Consider the following 14,049-nt stretch of genomic DNA (forward strand, 5'->3'; position numbering starts at 1 on the left):
CAGGGAATTCAGTGAAGGCAAAAACTGTTCTGTAGTTTTGTTTGAGAAAATAATCCCACAGAGTCTTTTAAAATGTTAATTCATTGTTAGTATTTCAATATGGAACAGGGCTAAGATTTGTTTTTTCTTAAGTAAATGAGTCAAATGTGGTTTTGTAGTTATAAAAGTAATACCTTACATTCTGGGGGCTTTTAAACTGCTCACATCCTTAGGAATTTATTGTATTTTTCAGATACATTGGCAGTTAGATAACCAAATAAGGGTTCCTACATGTAGCATTTGTTTAGGATTGTAAAGTAAATCTGATTAGTCCTTTTAGTGAAAGACAGAATCGTGAGATTCATTAACTCTTTTAATTTACTTATGATGAGCCAGACTTAGTTTTTGTGCTGAAATATATCTTCTTTAGGATTTAAGACTGTGTTACACTAATACATATCATTTATATGCAGCAGTAATTTCCATTTTCAGTAGATTTTTGTAAGTACTATGTAATTAATCCCCAAATTACCTTGAGTGTGGAAATTCACCTAAACAAGGCCATGAGTGGTTTAAAAGGCATGGGAAGGAAAATCTTATTTGCGATGAAAACAGACTTATTTTGCATTCCTTGGGGTTTAATAAAGTGAACTGATGCAGGTTATTCCAGTCAAGGGATTGCTCAGGCCCTAATTAGGTTCTGTTGCAGTCAGGAGTGTTGGAATTCTGACTAATCCTCTCTGATACCAGTCAATTATAATTTCGTGGGGCTGCTTCTGCAGAGCTGTAGCACAACTTAGTATAATGCCCAACATTGGTTGTTTAAGGATAGCTTGTAAAACTATGAACAGGTCATCCTTAGCCCTAGGAAATAATCCCCAGAATGCCTCAAACCCCAAATCCTGTAACTTAGGTATTGAAACCTTGAGTGGAACAACAGTGGAAAAATTTTGGCTGACTTGTTTTTTCTGTACTCCTGGCACAGATAAGTGTTATTGCTGGTAGATCAGTGAATGTGCCTTCCTTTTGGTTTACAAAGGGAAGGAGAGTTGCCATTTTTTGGCTTCTGTGTTCAAGGTTGCCAAGTTGGTAACCAGAAAATCACAGTTTTCTTCCATTCAGAGCTAATTCCACTCCTTGCAGATGTACTGCAGCAGACCTCTGTTGTTGTTGATGTATCTTCCTGTACTTCCAAATGGGTTACGCTTCCTTCTAGTCCCTTTCCTGTATTTTGGGTGGTTATTTGTTGTAAAAGGGACAGTATTTCTCCACATGGATCTTTCACGAGTATGGTGTCCCTGGGCAGACAGGGTACTCAAGTTTGAGGACAAACCCCCTCAGTTCCTACCTTGCTGACTGGTCCTTCTTACTATGGCAGCAGTGCTGAAAATGCAGCTTACATAACAAGTCAAATATTGAAAGACCTATTTTCAAGGACCTGGATATACCAAAGCCCTTAGAATTAATTTCAGTTGTCTTTGGAATGTTCACTTGTCAAATGTGTTGGGAAATCCATTAATAGAGACCATTAGATGCTTTGTAGCACAAGCCCTCAAAAGCCTTGGCCATTTTTAAGCATCTCACATTCTAATCTTCCTTTCAACAAATAAACCATCCAGAACACAGTCACAAAATTTGTATTAAAAACCACAGAAAGCAAATTAAAAATTAACTCAGTGTTCTGTGTAGGCCAAGTTTCCCCTTCTCATGTTTACCTACTTTTGTTTAATTTCATGTCATTGTTGTTTTAAACTTTTATCCCTGGTAATTAACCATGGTAAAGAAAAGTAAATGTAGATCTTGGAAGTTATGCTTGTGGGATCACATCACATCTTAAGATATTTACCACAAGCAACATAAGAATTTCTCCATGCTTGTTTAGTCAAGCTTTTGTTCTGAAATTGTCACAGTTCTGTAAATAGATGAGTTAATAGTTTTAATCTGTTTTATTTCTCATCATATAAAATATCCTCTAATGTAAGCTTTAAAGAATATGAGGTTACAGGCAGGTGTATTTATTTGACGGGTTTTATTTCCTTAGATTATTTTATGCAATTAATAGTCTTCTAAAAGACAGCCTGCATGAATCAGATGTGTGTTCCCTTCATAGAAATTAACTTCAAAGTGCAAAGTTCTTCCCAGCCCTTGCTGCAGTAAGAGTTTTGTCCATCAGTTTTCAGTGTTAGGCGGTGGGATGTTTTCATCAGAATGTTAGAACAGAGAGATTTTCAAAGCATGGAATATGTGGGGGCCATCAGATTTTCTTTCAAAAATATTTGTGTCAATAATATACCTATGTACGGAAAGGTTACCCTCTAATAAACAAAGGAAATTTTAGAGGATTTCATTACAAAAGAAGTTAATCTAGAATCAGGATATCTTTTTTTAGATATAGTTTATCCCTAGTGAGGGAAAGCTCTGAAATGTGGCCAGTTCTCAGCTCTTTAAAACATCGGCTTAGCTTATTGAGTTTCCAAGTTGACATCCTGGCTCAGAAAGGCCTGACACATGAATAAAAGGACAAGTCCAAAAGTTGTTGCAAGGGCTTGTATTTCACTTCCAACTTCTATGCTTGTTCATGTGCAAGTCACAGTAGAATTCAAGTGAGCCTTGAATATAAAACAGCATTGTTTTTTCTCATGGAGAGCTGATGGCTGAAAAAGGAGAGATTCCTTGGGATTTTACACTATAAGAGTATTCATGTACAGCAGTGATGCTACTATGGAAGTCTCTCTACAGAATTCCCGTAAAAGCAAGGTGCAGTTGAGTCTCGTACTTCCAGAGATCTGGCAATCAAAAATATTTTGTCATTGATTAAGAGATCTTTAAATTTTGAAAGCAATTATAAAAATTGCAAGGAATCTCTTCCCTCCCATATTAGTGAGGATGAATTGTGTATGTGCTTCTGGCTATAGAATAATAAATATGGTGTTAAATAATATAAAAATAGAAAGGTTAATAGAAGATTAAGAGCGAGTTTGCAGTTTGCTTCTGGCAGGAGTCTGTTAGAACAGGGTTTTGTGGAAAATAAATCCTTTGCACTCACATACCAGTAAAATTGAGCTATCTAGATAAACCTAGCATAGTACTCAAGCTGTAAGTTGTTGATCCTTGCTGGTATGGATCGGCACAGTTTCAACCACAAGCAGCTGAAAATGAAACTAAAATGTTTACATCACTTTCCAAAAACCACATTACCCTTTTGTTATATTTAAACCCCCCCCCCCCTTATTCCGTAGCACCTAAATGGACACGTTCCATTTTCACTTAAAGGCAGGCTCACCTGGAAATAGCTCGATCATGAAAAAGTGGGGTATCTTGGGCTGAAGTGGATAAGTTGAATTCTTTTGAAAAAGACATTTTTTGAAAACTTTTAAATAGTTTTATTTGTATCGTCTCTGTCTTAGCTAATAGCTGAATTATAACACGACTAGTCAAATACTACATTTCATTGAGTTAATGTGTCTTCTCTGTGGGTCAGGAAAGAATTTCCATTGTGTCCTCTGCTCTATCATTCAGCAATTGGTTAATTGCATTTCACCCTTAAATTAAGTAGTAGAAAGTAACTAAATTGTGGAGACAGGATGCTGAATTAGATGAATCATTGTCTAATGTTATAAAGCATAAAAATTTGGAAGTACTGTTGCTGTATTTAATACAGTTCTCATGTCTGAAGCAGTGTGGTAACTTCTCCTTAGTAACTTTGATTTTTAAAGATCACTTGTTTTGGTCATCCTGACTCAGCAATTTTGAACTAAAGAAGATGTTTGATGTACTGGCTTCTATTTAGCTACTTAAGCCAATGATGCTTGAGCAGAGTATTCTTTTGGATTGACCAAGGCTTTTGATGCAGTGCTTTTAAGTAACATTCTAAAACATAATCCAGCAACGTGTACACCATGATTTATATTTCATACTGGTGTTACATACGAGTAGGTTTAATATTTTCAAATAGTGCTATGCATCTGGGAAACCTATGTTTTGTATGGGTCAGAACTACTTTTATACTATTTTTTCAGAAGAGATAGGAGGGGATAATGACCTCTGCTTTGTTTTTCTTCTTGGCTTTATTCTGACTAGCATTTTCCTACAATAAAAAGAGGCATTTGAAAGAAAGGGTTTGGCAATTTGTTACTCCTAGGGAATTCGGGAAGAATTGGGGGTATCAGTCTGTATTTTGGCTGTTTCATTCAAGAGGGATTCTCATAAATTCTAGCTTCTGGCCATACAATAAATTCTGTCTGGGCAAGTAGCTGTGGTTTGTATTGCCAGTAGAATGAAGACATTATGCACTAGGCCTGTGCAAGTAAGTTGGTATTAAAAATAGCCTGGGGTATCTGTGTTACACTTTTGGTAAAACCATAGTTATTGCACTTTTGCATTCTTAAGTATGAGGATAAATTTTAGAGATAATCTAGTACTCAATACATACAACATACTGTAGAAATACAGGATGAAGTGTTGTGATCATTTGTGGTTTTAAGCTTTTCTTCTCATATTGGGCACTGTGCAGTTTTTCACTCCCTGGTCTGTGTTCAGGAATGCCGTTCTCCAGGGTACCCACCACACAGGGAGTGTGCTGTCAATTCCAGGACCAAATTTTCTGACCTGTGCTAAAACATGTAATAGATGTGTATTCCCTTAAGAACCATCCAGGGTGATAATGGATCTTATTATGATGTTTGCATTTAATTTCAGTTCAAGGTCTTCTAAAATTATTCTAATGTATGAAACTTAAAGCTAAGGTTAGTTTTTTATCTGAGCTCAAACAGGGGTCCAGACTAATTTACTTCGTTTACCTAGCTTAATTTAAGAATGTTTTGTACAGTCATTTAAATGTGTAACCCATCATATATGAAACTAAAATGAAGACTCTGGGTTTCAGTCTCTGTTTCTGTCAGAAGCTATCACGAGGTTTTGGTTATTGATGGAAAATCAGGATCAATTCTCTTTTTGGGGTTAGTAGAAAGATCAGAAAGTGGGGGAGAAGCCAGTTTGGATGGGTCTCTAGGCAACGTGGTCTAGTGGAAGGTTGTCAGAGACTGAAAAATTATAGTCTATGACTTAAACATTTTCTTAAAGGACTTTTAAAACTGTATTACAAAAGCTGCAGAGAAGACTACCACACCCTGACTGAGGCCTGACACTGCTCGCTGATGAAGAGAAGATAAAGTAACAGCTCAGGGCTGAGGACATTCACTGAGCACAGGCCTAACACCTCCAAGATGAGGACCACAGCCCCAGGGCTATCAGCTGCCAGGCTCGCACAGACCCTGCACCAAAGGGCAGGGGGGAGGAGAGGCTTTGGGGGTGTGTTGGAAACGCCTCTGGTCAGAGGTGCAGTGACTGCCCATCCTCCAACTGTGCCCAGGAGCCCAACTGAGGGGTCCTCACCAGGGGGGAGGAAGCTTATCCACAGACAAGGGGTGACATGGCCCATCACAGGGGCCCCCCCCAAAGGGGTCCCCAGACCCTGCAGCAGAGCCCCTGAGATGATGCAACAGCCCCTCAGTGTTGCAAGGGACAGTGCCAAGCCAGCCCCTGCAAGAGAGGCACGTGGGCATTCCCACCTGGCCCGAAGTGTGTATTAATCCACAGAATTCTGCCCTCTTTGGGGGGTGGCAGCGTGGCCACGGCAGCGACAGGGGACCCTCACCAGCAGCAGAGCAGATGGAGGGGAGCAAGGAGACGTCATTGGGACCCTCAGACGGGTGATTTGCTTCCACCTAACCCCTGTCACCTCTCCCTGTCCCCCCACCCCCCACGCACACTTCTTTTTCTTTCTCTCTTTCTTTTCTCTTCCCTTCTCTTTGCCTCTTTTACTATTAAATAAAATACATCCATTTTTTGGAATCAACATTTAATCTCGTTTGGTTTTAATGTCATTTCTGGGAATATTTTGAACCTTCTAAATTCTTTCCAGTTTATGCTCAGAGACTTAGCTTGCTTTGCTTTTCTGGGTTTAAACCGGATCGTAATAAAGGTGTCCCTGCCCATAGCAGGGAGTTGGAACTACATGATCTTTAAGGTCCCTTCCAACCCTTAACATCCTATGATTCTGTGATTCTTTGATGGCCTTTCCCACCCAGTGTTAAGGAAGTTCATTGCACAATATATAGAAGGAAAAATTAATTAACAAGGGCGCTTATATTGAAATCCTACCCTTGACTTCATGCAATAGATACCATAGGCTGCATTCTGCTGTAACCTTACCTGAAATGATTCAATTAAAAAGAGACTGTTTCAAGAATACCAACTTTGGTATTAGATCACTGACCATAGATTTATGGAATGTCAGCCCAGTAGCATAATTAATGATTCCTCCTTAACTAATTAGGAAAGAAAGTGGTGTTTCAGCAGTGATAAGACTATTTGTCCAGAATAGCAATTAATCAAAAGACTTTTAGTGTCATTGTAGTTGTAACTATTATATTAGAGATGCCTATCATCAAGTAGCCAAATGTGTTTCAGTTTATTAAGTAAGTTAATTGGTAAATGAATTTTTTTTTAATTATTAAATTTGAGTAGTTGATTATCTTGATATTTGCCAAAGCTTTGGATGGGTATCACACATCTGTGCTGTATTGCCCATCAGGAAACCTGTAGTACTGCGCTACATAGGGAGATTTTTCTCTCTTTCTCCTTACTTGGCCAACTAGTGGAACAGTCAAATGTAGGATCAGCCCTGTGGTACTATTTAAACTGTGTTTTAAACTATTTAAACTATTTATTCTGTGTGTATGACAGAAAAGGAAGGCTTTTGTTTCTGATTGTGGAATTTTATGTATTTTCAAAAGAAAAATAGTAATAATAAATTAATTTTAAATCTTTAACAGCCTTGACATGCCATCCAAAGAATAATAATTATTTCCTTGAAAACTGAAAGTTCTTTATACCATTTAACAGGATTTTAACAGTTCCCAGTAAAGTTTGCACAGCAAAGTGCATAAGGTGACTCAGCCCTTGACATGAGCAAGAAATGGCCTGAGAATTGCCATTGCAACTTAATGACCATTCTGTTACTGTGTTCCCTAAGAACAGAATAATTTTATTTTCTTTTGTGCCAGTTACATGAAACATTTCTTGCCACAATAGTTTAGGCAAAAAAAAAGAACCCAAACACCAAAGTCCAGGCTTAATTTTTGCCAGTGATATGTGGCTAATTCTAATTTATGCAGAGTAGGATTTAGTGTGTAAAGATTCATGTACAGAGGTTACACTTCTTTGAGAATTCAGTTTTTCTGATTGCTTGAATTCCTATGAATGAAAGATTTTAATTTAGTTAGAAATAAATTGGCTTTTTTGAAAGTAAACTTACAGTTTGCTAAATCCCCTGCCAACACCAGTAAACATATCCTTACTCTTTGATTAAGCATAATTTTTAACCTTTTAAAATCATTGAACTTGTGCTGAGAACTGCTACCGTGCTATAGCATTACTGAAGAACAGCGATTTTGGCATAAGAGGATAGTTAGTGGAAAATTTGAAAAGGTAATTCAAAAATTGTCAGAAGATTTTATCTTTTTTATACATTTTTAGGTTTTTTTAAAAGTATTCAAAATTTTATTTGATGTGTATGTTATGTTCCATGAAGTAAATACATCTCTAAAATAAAGATTGTTTGAACAATGGGATTTTTTTCTTTATCTGCATTTGGGCCAAAGGTCTGTTTTCTATAAAAGTCATGTCTGTTTTAACTTACCCAGTCATTTTGACTACTTCAGCATATTGATTACTAGTTAAGAATAGTTTGGTAAATTGTGTATAAATACCCTGATGAATATTTGGAAAGTGGCATAAAGACTTTATACTATCAGGGAAGAAGGCTTAAATCACGTGAGCCAAGTAAATGTTTAAGGACACCTGAGCGTAATTCTTCAAATGGTAATTTGGTTTCTTCACGCATCTTCAACTTCTTTATTTCTCTTTCTGCATTCAGATGCTGGAGGCTCTGCAGGGTTTAGCCAAGCATGTGTGAGTTCAGGCATGTGCACAAGCACGAGTTCACACACTCACAGCTCCTACTCCTCTCACCTGTTTGTTACTGCCTTGGTACTTTGACTTTCCACACTTCGACTTCCACTGCTTCACCTTCGAGTGTGAACATCCTGGGGGGGCATTCTTTTATGTTTTATGTTACTCAGAATTTCCATCTGCTTTTACTTGACTTGTGGTTGTGAAGATCATGCTTGGCCCATGGGATCTTACACAGTGCCGAGAGGATGTGGAGTTTTGTCAGCCAGGGAAATATGTCTGGCTTTTTTTTTTTTTTTTTTTTTTTTCTCTTCAGCAGCTTTCATATGCTCCTCTTCTTGTGTGGTCCCACTAAACTGAGTATATTTCACAGAAATACTCTCCCTCTCTATCTTCTGTGTGCTGCTGTCTTTTAGGCAGACTGTATAAGAAATCTGAGATCCAAAAAGTGTTAGTCCTGACTGAAAACAAGGTAGTGTTACATAGAAAGGTACTTTAATCGCTGCACATTCCAAATTTATAACAGCATTCCACATTCTGGTTATAGACGAGTCTTAGAGGATCTGAAATTACCAATAAACATCCCAGTTCTATCTTTGTTGAGTATTTTGTGCTTTCTTTTTGCAGGCACTGCTACAATCTACAGTTCAGCAGCAAGAAGCAGCTATTGAAAAGCAGTATGTATTAGCCATTGAAAAGCATTCTCGCAAATGTGAAGAGCTCCTTGATGCCCAGGTATGGATGTGCACATGCAAGAATTTCCATGATTTTCTTTTACTTTCAACTCTTTCCTGTTTGAAAAAAATATTAACATATATGATCCCCAAAGAAAATGATCCATCTTTCCCCTTGTTTCCTCAGCATACCACTAAACACAAGTATTTAAAAATGCTAAATAAATAAGGACTCTTCATCTGCTGGGATCAAAAATGTTCTATAACACTGGAGCCTGCTTAGAACAGATTCAAGGAGAGTGTAACACTGAGAAGAAGTCTCAGAGCACTTTAATACTTGCTTCTTAACAGCTGCCATTTTCTGTGGTCTTGGAGAAACCATTCAATTATTTTTAATTTATGTAATTAAGTGCAGGATTTGATTGTGTGGGATTTGCATGAATTTTTGGTCCAAATTTTGTGATGGTTCTTAGATGGTAGACAAAAACATGTGTTGTCCACACCTATTTTTATTTCATAGAAATCTAACCTGAAAATAAAAAGCTATGAGGAATTATATAATATCCAGAAATGTAGATATATATATATATATATGTTAGTGGCCTAAATTTGTTCATTTAGCATGGCCTGAGTAAAAGCACACTGCACAGCAAGTATTTGAGATCACAGCAATTACTGATGAGTATCTGAACAGTGTTAACCTGGTTTATTCTTGGTTGGACTGAAGTACAGCTCTTGAATCAAAATAATAATGACCACGAGCATGTAAGTTTAAAAACCAGTAAGTTAATTTGCTAATAGCCCCCTGGAGTTGTTTACACTATGTTACCTTTTAAGTACTTTTTGCAACAATTCTGCAAAATATACAAAGGATAGTATTTTTTTTTAATTTTTGTGGCGTGTATTAGACCTAAATACATCAGAGGTCCCCTTGAAGTACTCCACCATTTCCGGAAGTGTTTTATGACCATTTGGGTTTTCTGACCATATCAATTAATACCTAGTGCAAATGTGTATTAAATATATAAGTATCTGTATAAACAGTATGAAGGGAAGATGTAATAATGTGGAGAAATTGATTGCATCATGAGTGAGGTTATTGCACAGAATTGCAGTTGTTTAATGCTTGCTATAAAGCTCTGCCTTAAGAGCAAGTAAAAATGAATTTTAAAAAACTGGTTTGTGTTTTTGAAATGAACATACCGTTTGCTAACTTGATATCACTTTCTGAATGTTAAAAAGGAGTGCATTTCATACAGAAGTGTCATAGGAAGATTTTTTGAGAGTGTTCTTACAGGCTGAGGAAAAAGTTGCACCTGTGATCAGTTAGATTTGCATCAAACCCCCCAAAATGGGACAATAATGTGGAAACATGTTCAAGAGGTTCAGATTTGCCTGGGGAGAATCCAACAATGCCAAGAACTGTTCTTGGTCAAAGGAGACTGGTTACAACAAAACACTGTGCCCAGTTCACATCATGTCTGCATTTAACCCCCCCTTTGGATCCCACAAAAAATGCAAATGTTCACTTACATGCAGTCAAGGTTTTTCACCTCTAATTGTAATATAAAACTGGGATTTTGAAGCCTAATCAAATAGACAACTGTGGGTGCTTGTGGTTGAGCTGTCAGGTTTAATTAAATATGATTTATACTAGCAGATTTTGTTCACTCATAAAACTTTGTTGAAAGATCTGAGAAATAGGTAGTATGTTTTTATTCTTTTTGAACACATTTATTCTTAAATGTATGTTTTCGTGTCTGTTTTCACATTTCTGTTTCTTCAAATGGTTTTCTTACGTGCTAACACTTGAGATTGATGAAATTACTGCTAATATTTATACATGGACTTGATTGCTATTTTGTGTTATGGGATTGTATATGCATAGCCACCTTTACATGGAGATTTATGAGTGTTTGTATCACTGTAAAGGATTTTTTTGGTGCAGCAGTAATCACACAGTGCAAGTATACACTCAGCACAAAAATTGCTTCTTTTTTTTGGTTCCCTTCTAATATTCTTGCCTTACAAGCAGTATTTTGCCTTCAAAGTTTTAAACCTATGTAAAACTGTCAACCCACATAGTTTTTTGTCCTCTCTTTCCATTCCTTTTAAATTTTCTGCTGTTTTATTTCCAGTTCCACACAGTCAAGATTATCTCATGATAACTCCTTTCTCATGCTTTCTCTTACTCCCGTTTCCCCCCTAAATTCCCATGCCCCTCCCTCCCAAAAGTGTCTTTGAGAAGGAGGAAAGGCTCTTTTTCTCTGTTTCTCTTTAACCTAGTGTTAAAGTTTATTGAAGTTTATGATTTTGAAGCTTAATTTTATCAGGTGGAGATGCAGGTTAAAATCCTGTCTAGAGGGGTGCTATCGTGCTGATAACATTCAGTGTACAAGGCTGTGTTTTCCAGGATGGGGGAAGAAGTGAAAGACCTCATTGCACAGTTCTATCCCAATTTCCTGCTGGAAAAATACCTGCAGTCGATATTTGATCATTATGTGTCAGGCTTGTCAGCAGACTGGCTCGCTGTAGGTAGCATCCTGGATGATGATCACTGGAGTGGTTCCTTCCAAGGAGACCAGCCTTTAGGGCTGCTGGTTTTTCCAAGGAAATACACTTCTGTATCCAAAGAAGCATGGGCAGCAGGGGAGGGGGGATTCTGCTCCTCTGCTCCTCTGCACCTCTGCCCCTCTACTCAGGGGAGACCCTCCCTGCAGAGCTGCCTGCAGCCCTGGGGGCCCAGCACAGGAAGGACAGGGAGCTGCTGCAGCCAGTCCAGGGCAGGGACACCGAGATGGTGAGAGGGATGGAGCAGCTCTGCTGGGAGGAAAGGCTGAGAGAATTGGGACTGTTCAGCCTGGGGAGGAAAAGGCTCTGGAGTGACCCAGTTGTCCCTTCCAGTGCCTGAAGGGAGCCCACAGGAAAAGATGGAGAGAGACTCTTGACGAGGGTCTGGAGTGACAGGACAAGGGGCAATGGCTTCACACTGACAGAGAGCAGGTTTAGATTGGGTATTGGGAAAAAATTGTTCCCTGTGAGGGTGGGGAGGCCCTGGCACAGGTCGCCCAGAGAAGCTGTGGCTGCCCCATCCCTGGAAGTGTTGAAGGCCAGGCTGGATGGGGCTCTGAGGAACCTGGAATAGTGGAAGGTGTCCCTGCCCATGGCAGGGAGGTAGAACCAGATGATCTTTGAGGTCCCTTCCAACCCCAGGCTATTCTGTGATTCCAAGATGTCAACATTTCAAAAAGCAAACCAGGCATTCTTGTGGCACATTCAGGGGCACCAGAGTCGTGGTGTCCTCCATCAATGAACAGGACAAAGAGAACTCTTTTCCTCTGTGCCAGAAGTCAGTCATGTCATCTGCTGAACATTTAGGAAAGCTATGCATGTCAGTTTTACTTTTCTAGAATTTGAGGATATCAGAAAATGCCAATTGAAAACACATATCAGTTCTTTACAAGTTGGAAAATCACAAATTTCATCCTCATCTTTTTCTGTGACACAAAACCTTTGATGTTGCCTTCTGGAGATGAGCACCAACTGTGATCCTGTGGTTTTACTCATGTGCTGTGTGAAAACACATGCTGAAAAATGTGATCAGCAAACTTTTGAACAAAATTTTTTTTAAGACTCTTAGTATTCAATCAAAGCAGATGATGTTAAAAATGTGTCAATAGCGAAGTACATTCTTTAATTCTTTATAAAACAGTCAATGATATGCATATTAAGGTAAAATAAAATCTTAAATACGTACAGCAGAAATTATTTTCCCTTTATTTATCCTGCACCTTTCTTTCCTTACCTTGATGTTCTCCTTCCTCACTGTTTGTAAGCAGTGTGAAGCAGGCATTCTTGGATGGTGGGGGATTAAAGTATGTATGAAGTGAGGCTCAGAGCACACATTTACATAAGTGATTACTTGGATCACTGTTTCCTGTTTTTCTCTGTCTTCTGATGTTTCACTATCAGTCAGAGATACAACTGGACATTCTGTGCAGTGTTTTCATGCTTGAATATAGTTAAGGGGGATACATTTTACTGTGATCCTTCATTATGTTAGTCTCACATTTCCCATTTTGATTCATATAAAGGAAGAATGAGGAAAGACGAAGACTAGAAATATTTAACTCCACAGTTCAGTTGCAGACATATTCCTTTCCTGTGCTGGGCTTTGTTTCCTCTTCTTAGTTAGCACTTAAGGACATGTGGCCTACAGTTTTCCTTTGTATGGAATATAGAGCATGCATGTATTTTGTGTGATGATTTTTCTTTTTCCATGTTTAAGAAGCCAAAGGAGTGTAATTGCTGAGACAGAACAGTATTGGAGGTGTCATACAAAAAGGAAAGAACTCAAGGGCTCCATTAAATGCTTCCCTTGGACACTTTCCTGTCGGTATTTTTCATGATGATTTTATGTGTGTGAAACTTGTCTCACATTTGTAGATACAAGAACATTTAAGATAAGTAGAGCTACCCCCATGTCTTTAATGCTTTTTCCACTCTGTCATGATGTTGGCTGTCATTTGTATGATAAATAGTAGTTCAAAATCTGTTGCATGAAATCTTTTGTCTCTCTGAGACTCACTCAGAGAAGTACTGGTTTATCTTCAGTGTGAAAACAATTTGCTGACAGGTCAATCAGAATAAAAGTTCCATGGGCTGGAACTCATCTTTTAAAGTTTATGATGCTTTCAAGACCAGTCTGTGGGCAAGCAGAAAACTGGTGTGACAATAGACATGAGCTGCTGGAATGGGATAGGTATCTTATCTTCTCTAGTATTTGGATGATTCATTTTGATGGGTTTTGCATAACCTTTTGTGAGAAGTGCCAGTATGTCTCCCGACAACTCCTAGAATGTCAAATATAAGAAGTACTTTTACAGCAAGTGATTGTTTGTATGCCAGGGAAAATGTTTATTTCATTAAGCAACTTAGTTTCATAGGAGATACAATTTTCTGTGATTTCAAATAGTTGCTTTTATATCTACTCAGAATGTGCCTCATGTTTCTCTAATAATGCTTATTTTCTGAACTTTGATTATGTTTTCCTCCTCTTGTAAACAAAAGAGGCTCTGTGTTTTTTGCATCTTATGGTAGTAATTGTGAAATATATTTAATGCCTGATCTTGAAGGGGCCATATGCAAACTAGATTCTGAGAGTCTTGTGAATATTTGCATTTTTAGGAGACATTGGCCAATTTTTGCAGTGAGAGTACTAATCCTGAAGACTTGCAGACTGAAAATACGAACTCTGTGGTGGGCATAACCTTTCTGGTTCATTAATTCCAACTATGATAGATTTGGAAATTATTTAGCGTTCTTACCATGTCCCCATCTTCGGGCATTTCCTCTCAGTTCCCAGAAATCTTGTCTTTGCTGCTGTAGAAATATTTGTTTATTCCTTCCCTTCAAAACCAAG

At 38.1% G+C, this 14,049-nt stretch overlaps 1 protein-coding gene across 2 annotated transcripts in view; it reads left to right on the forward strand.

The window, feature by feature from the left end:
- The window catches only part of CCDC91 (coiled-coil domain containing 91), a 117,260-nt gene that overhangs the window by 55,612 nt on the left and 47,599 nt on the right, over positions 1 to 14,049 (forward strand). For both annotated transcript variants that reach the window (XM_082279567.1, XM_082279566.1), the window contains exon 8: positions 8,581 to 8,688. In XM_082279567.1, coding sequence (XP_082135693.1) covers positions 8,581 to 8,688 — 108 coding nt within the window. The remainder of the gene's footprint in view (positions 1 to 8,580; positions 8,689 to 14,049) is intronic.

This window comes from Coloeus monedula, assembly GCF_965178545.1.
Source record: "Coloeus monedula genome assembly, chromosome: 4".
In the NCBI taxonomy this organism is placed as follows: domain Eukaryota; kingdom Metazoa; phylum Chordata; class Aves; order Passeriformes; family Corvidae; genus Coloeus; species Coloeus monedula.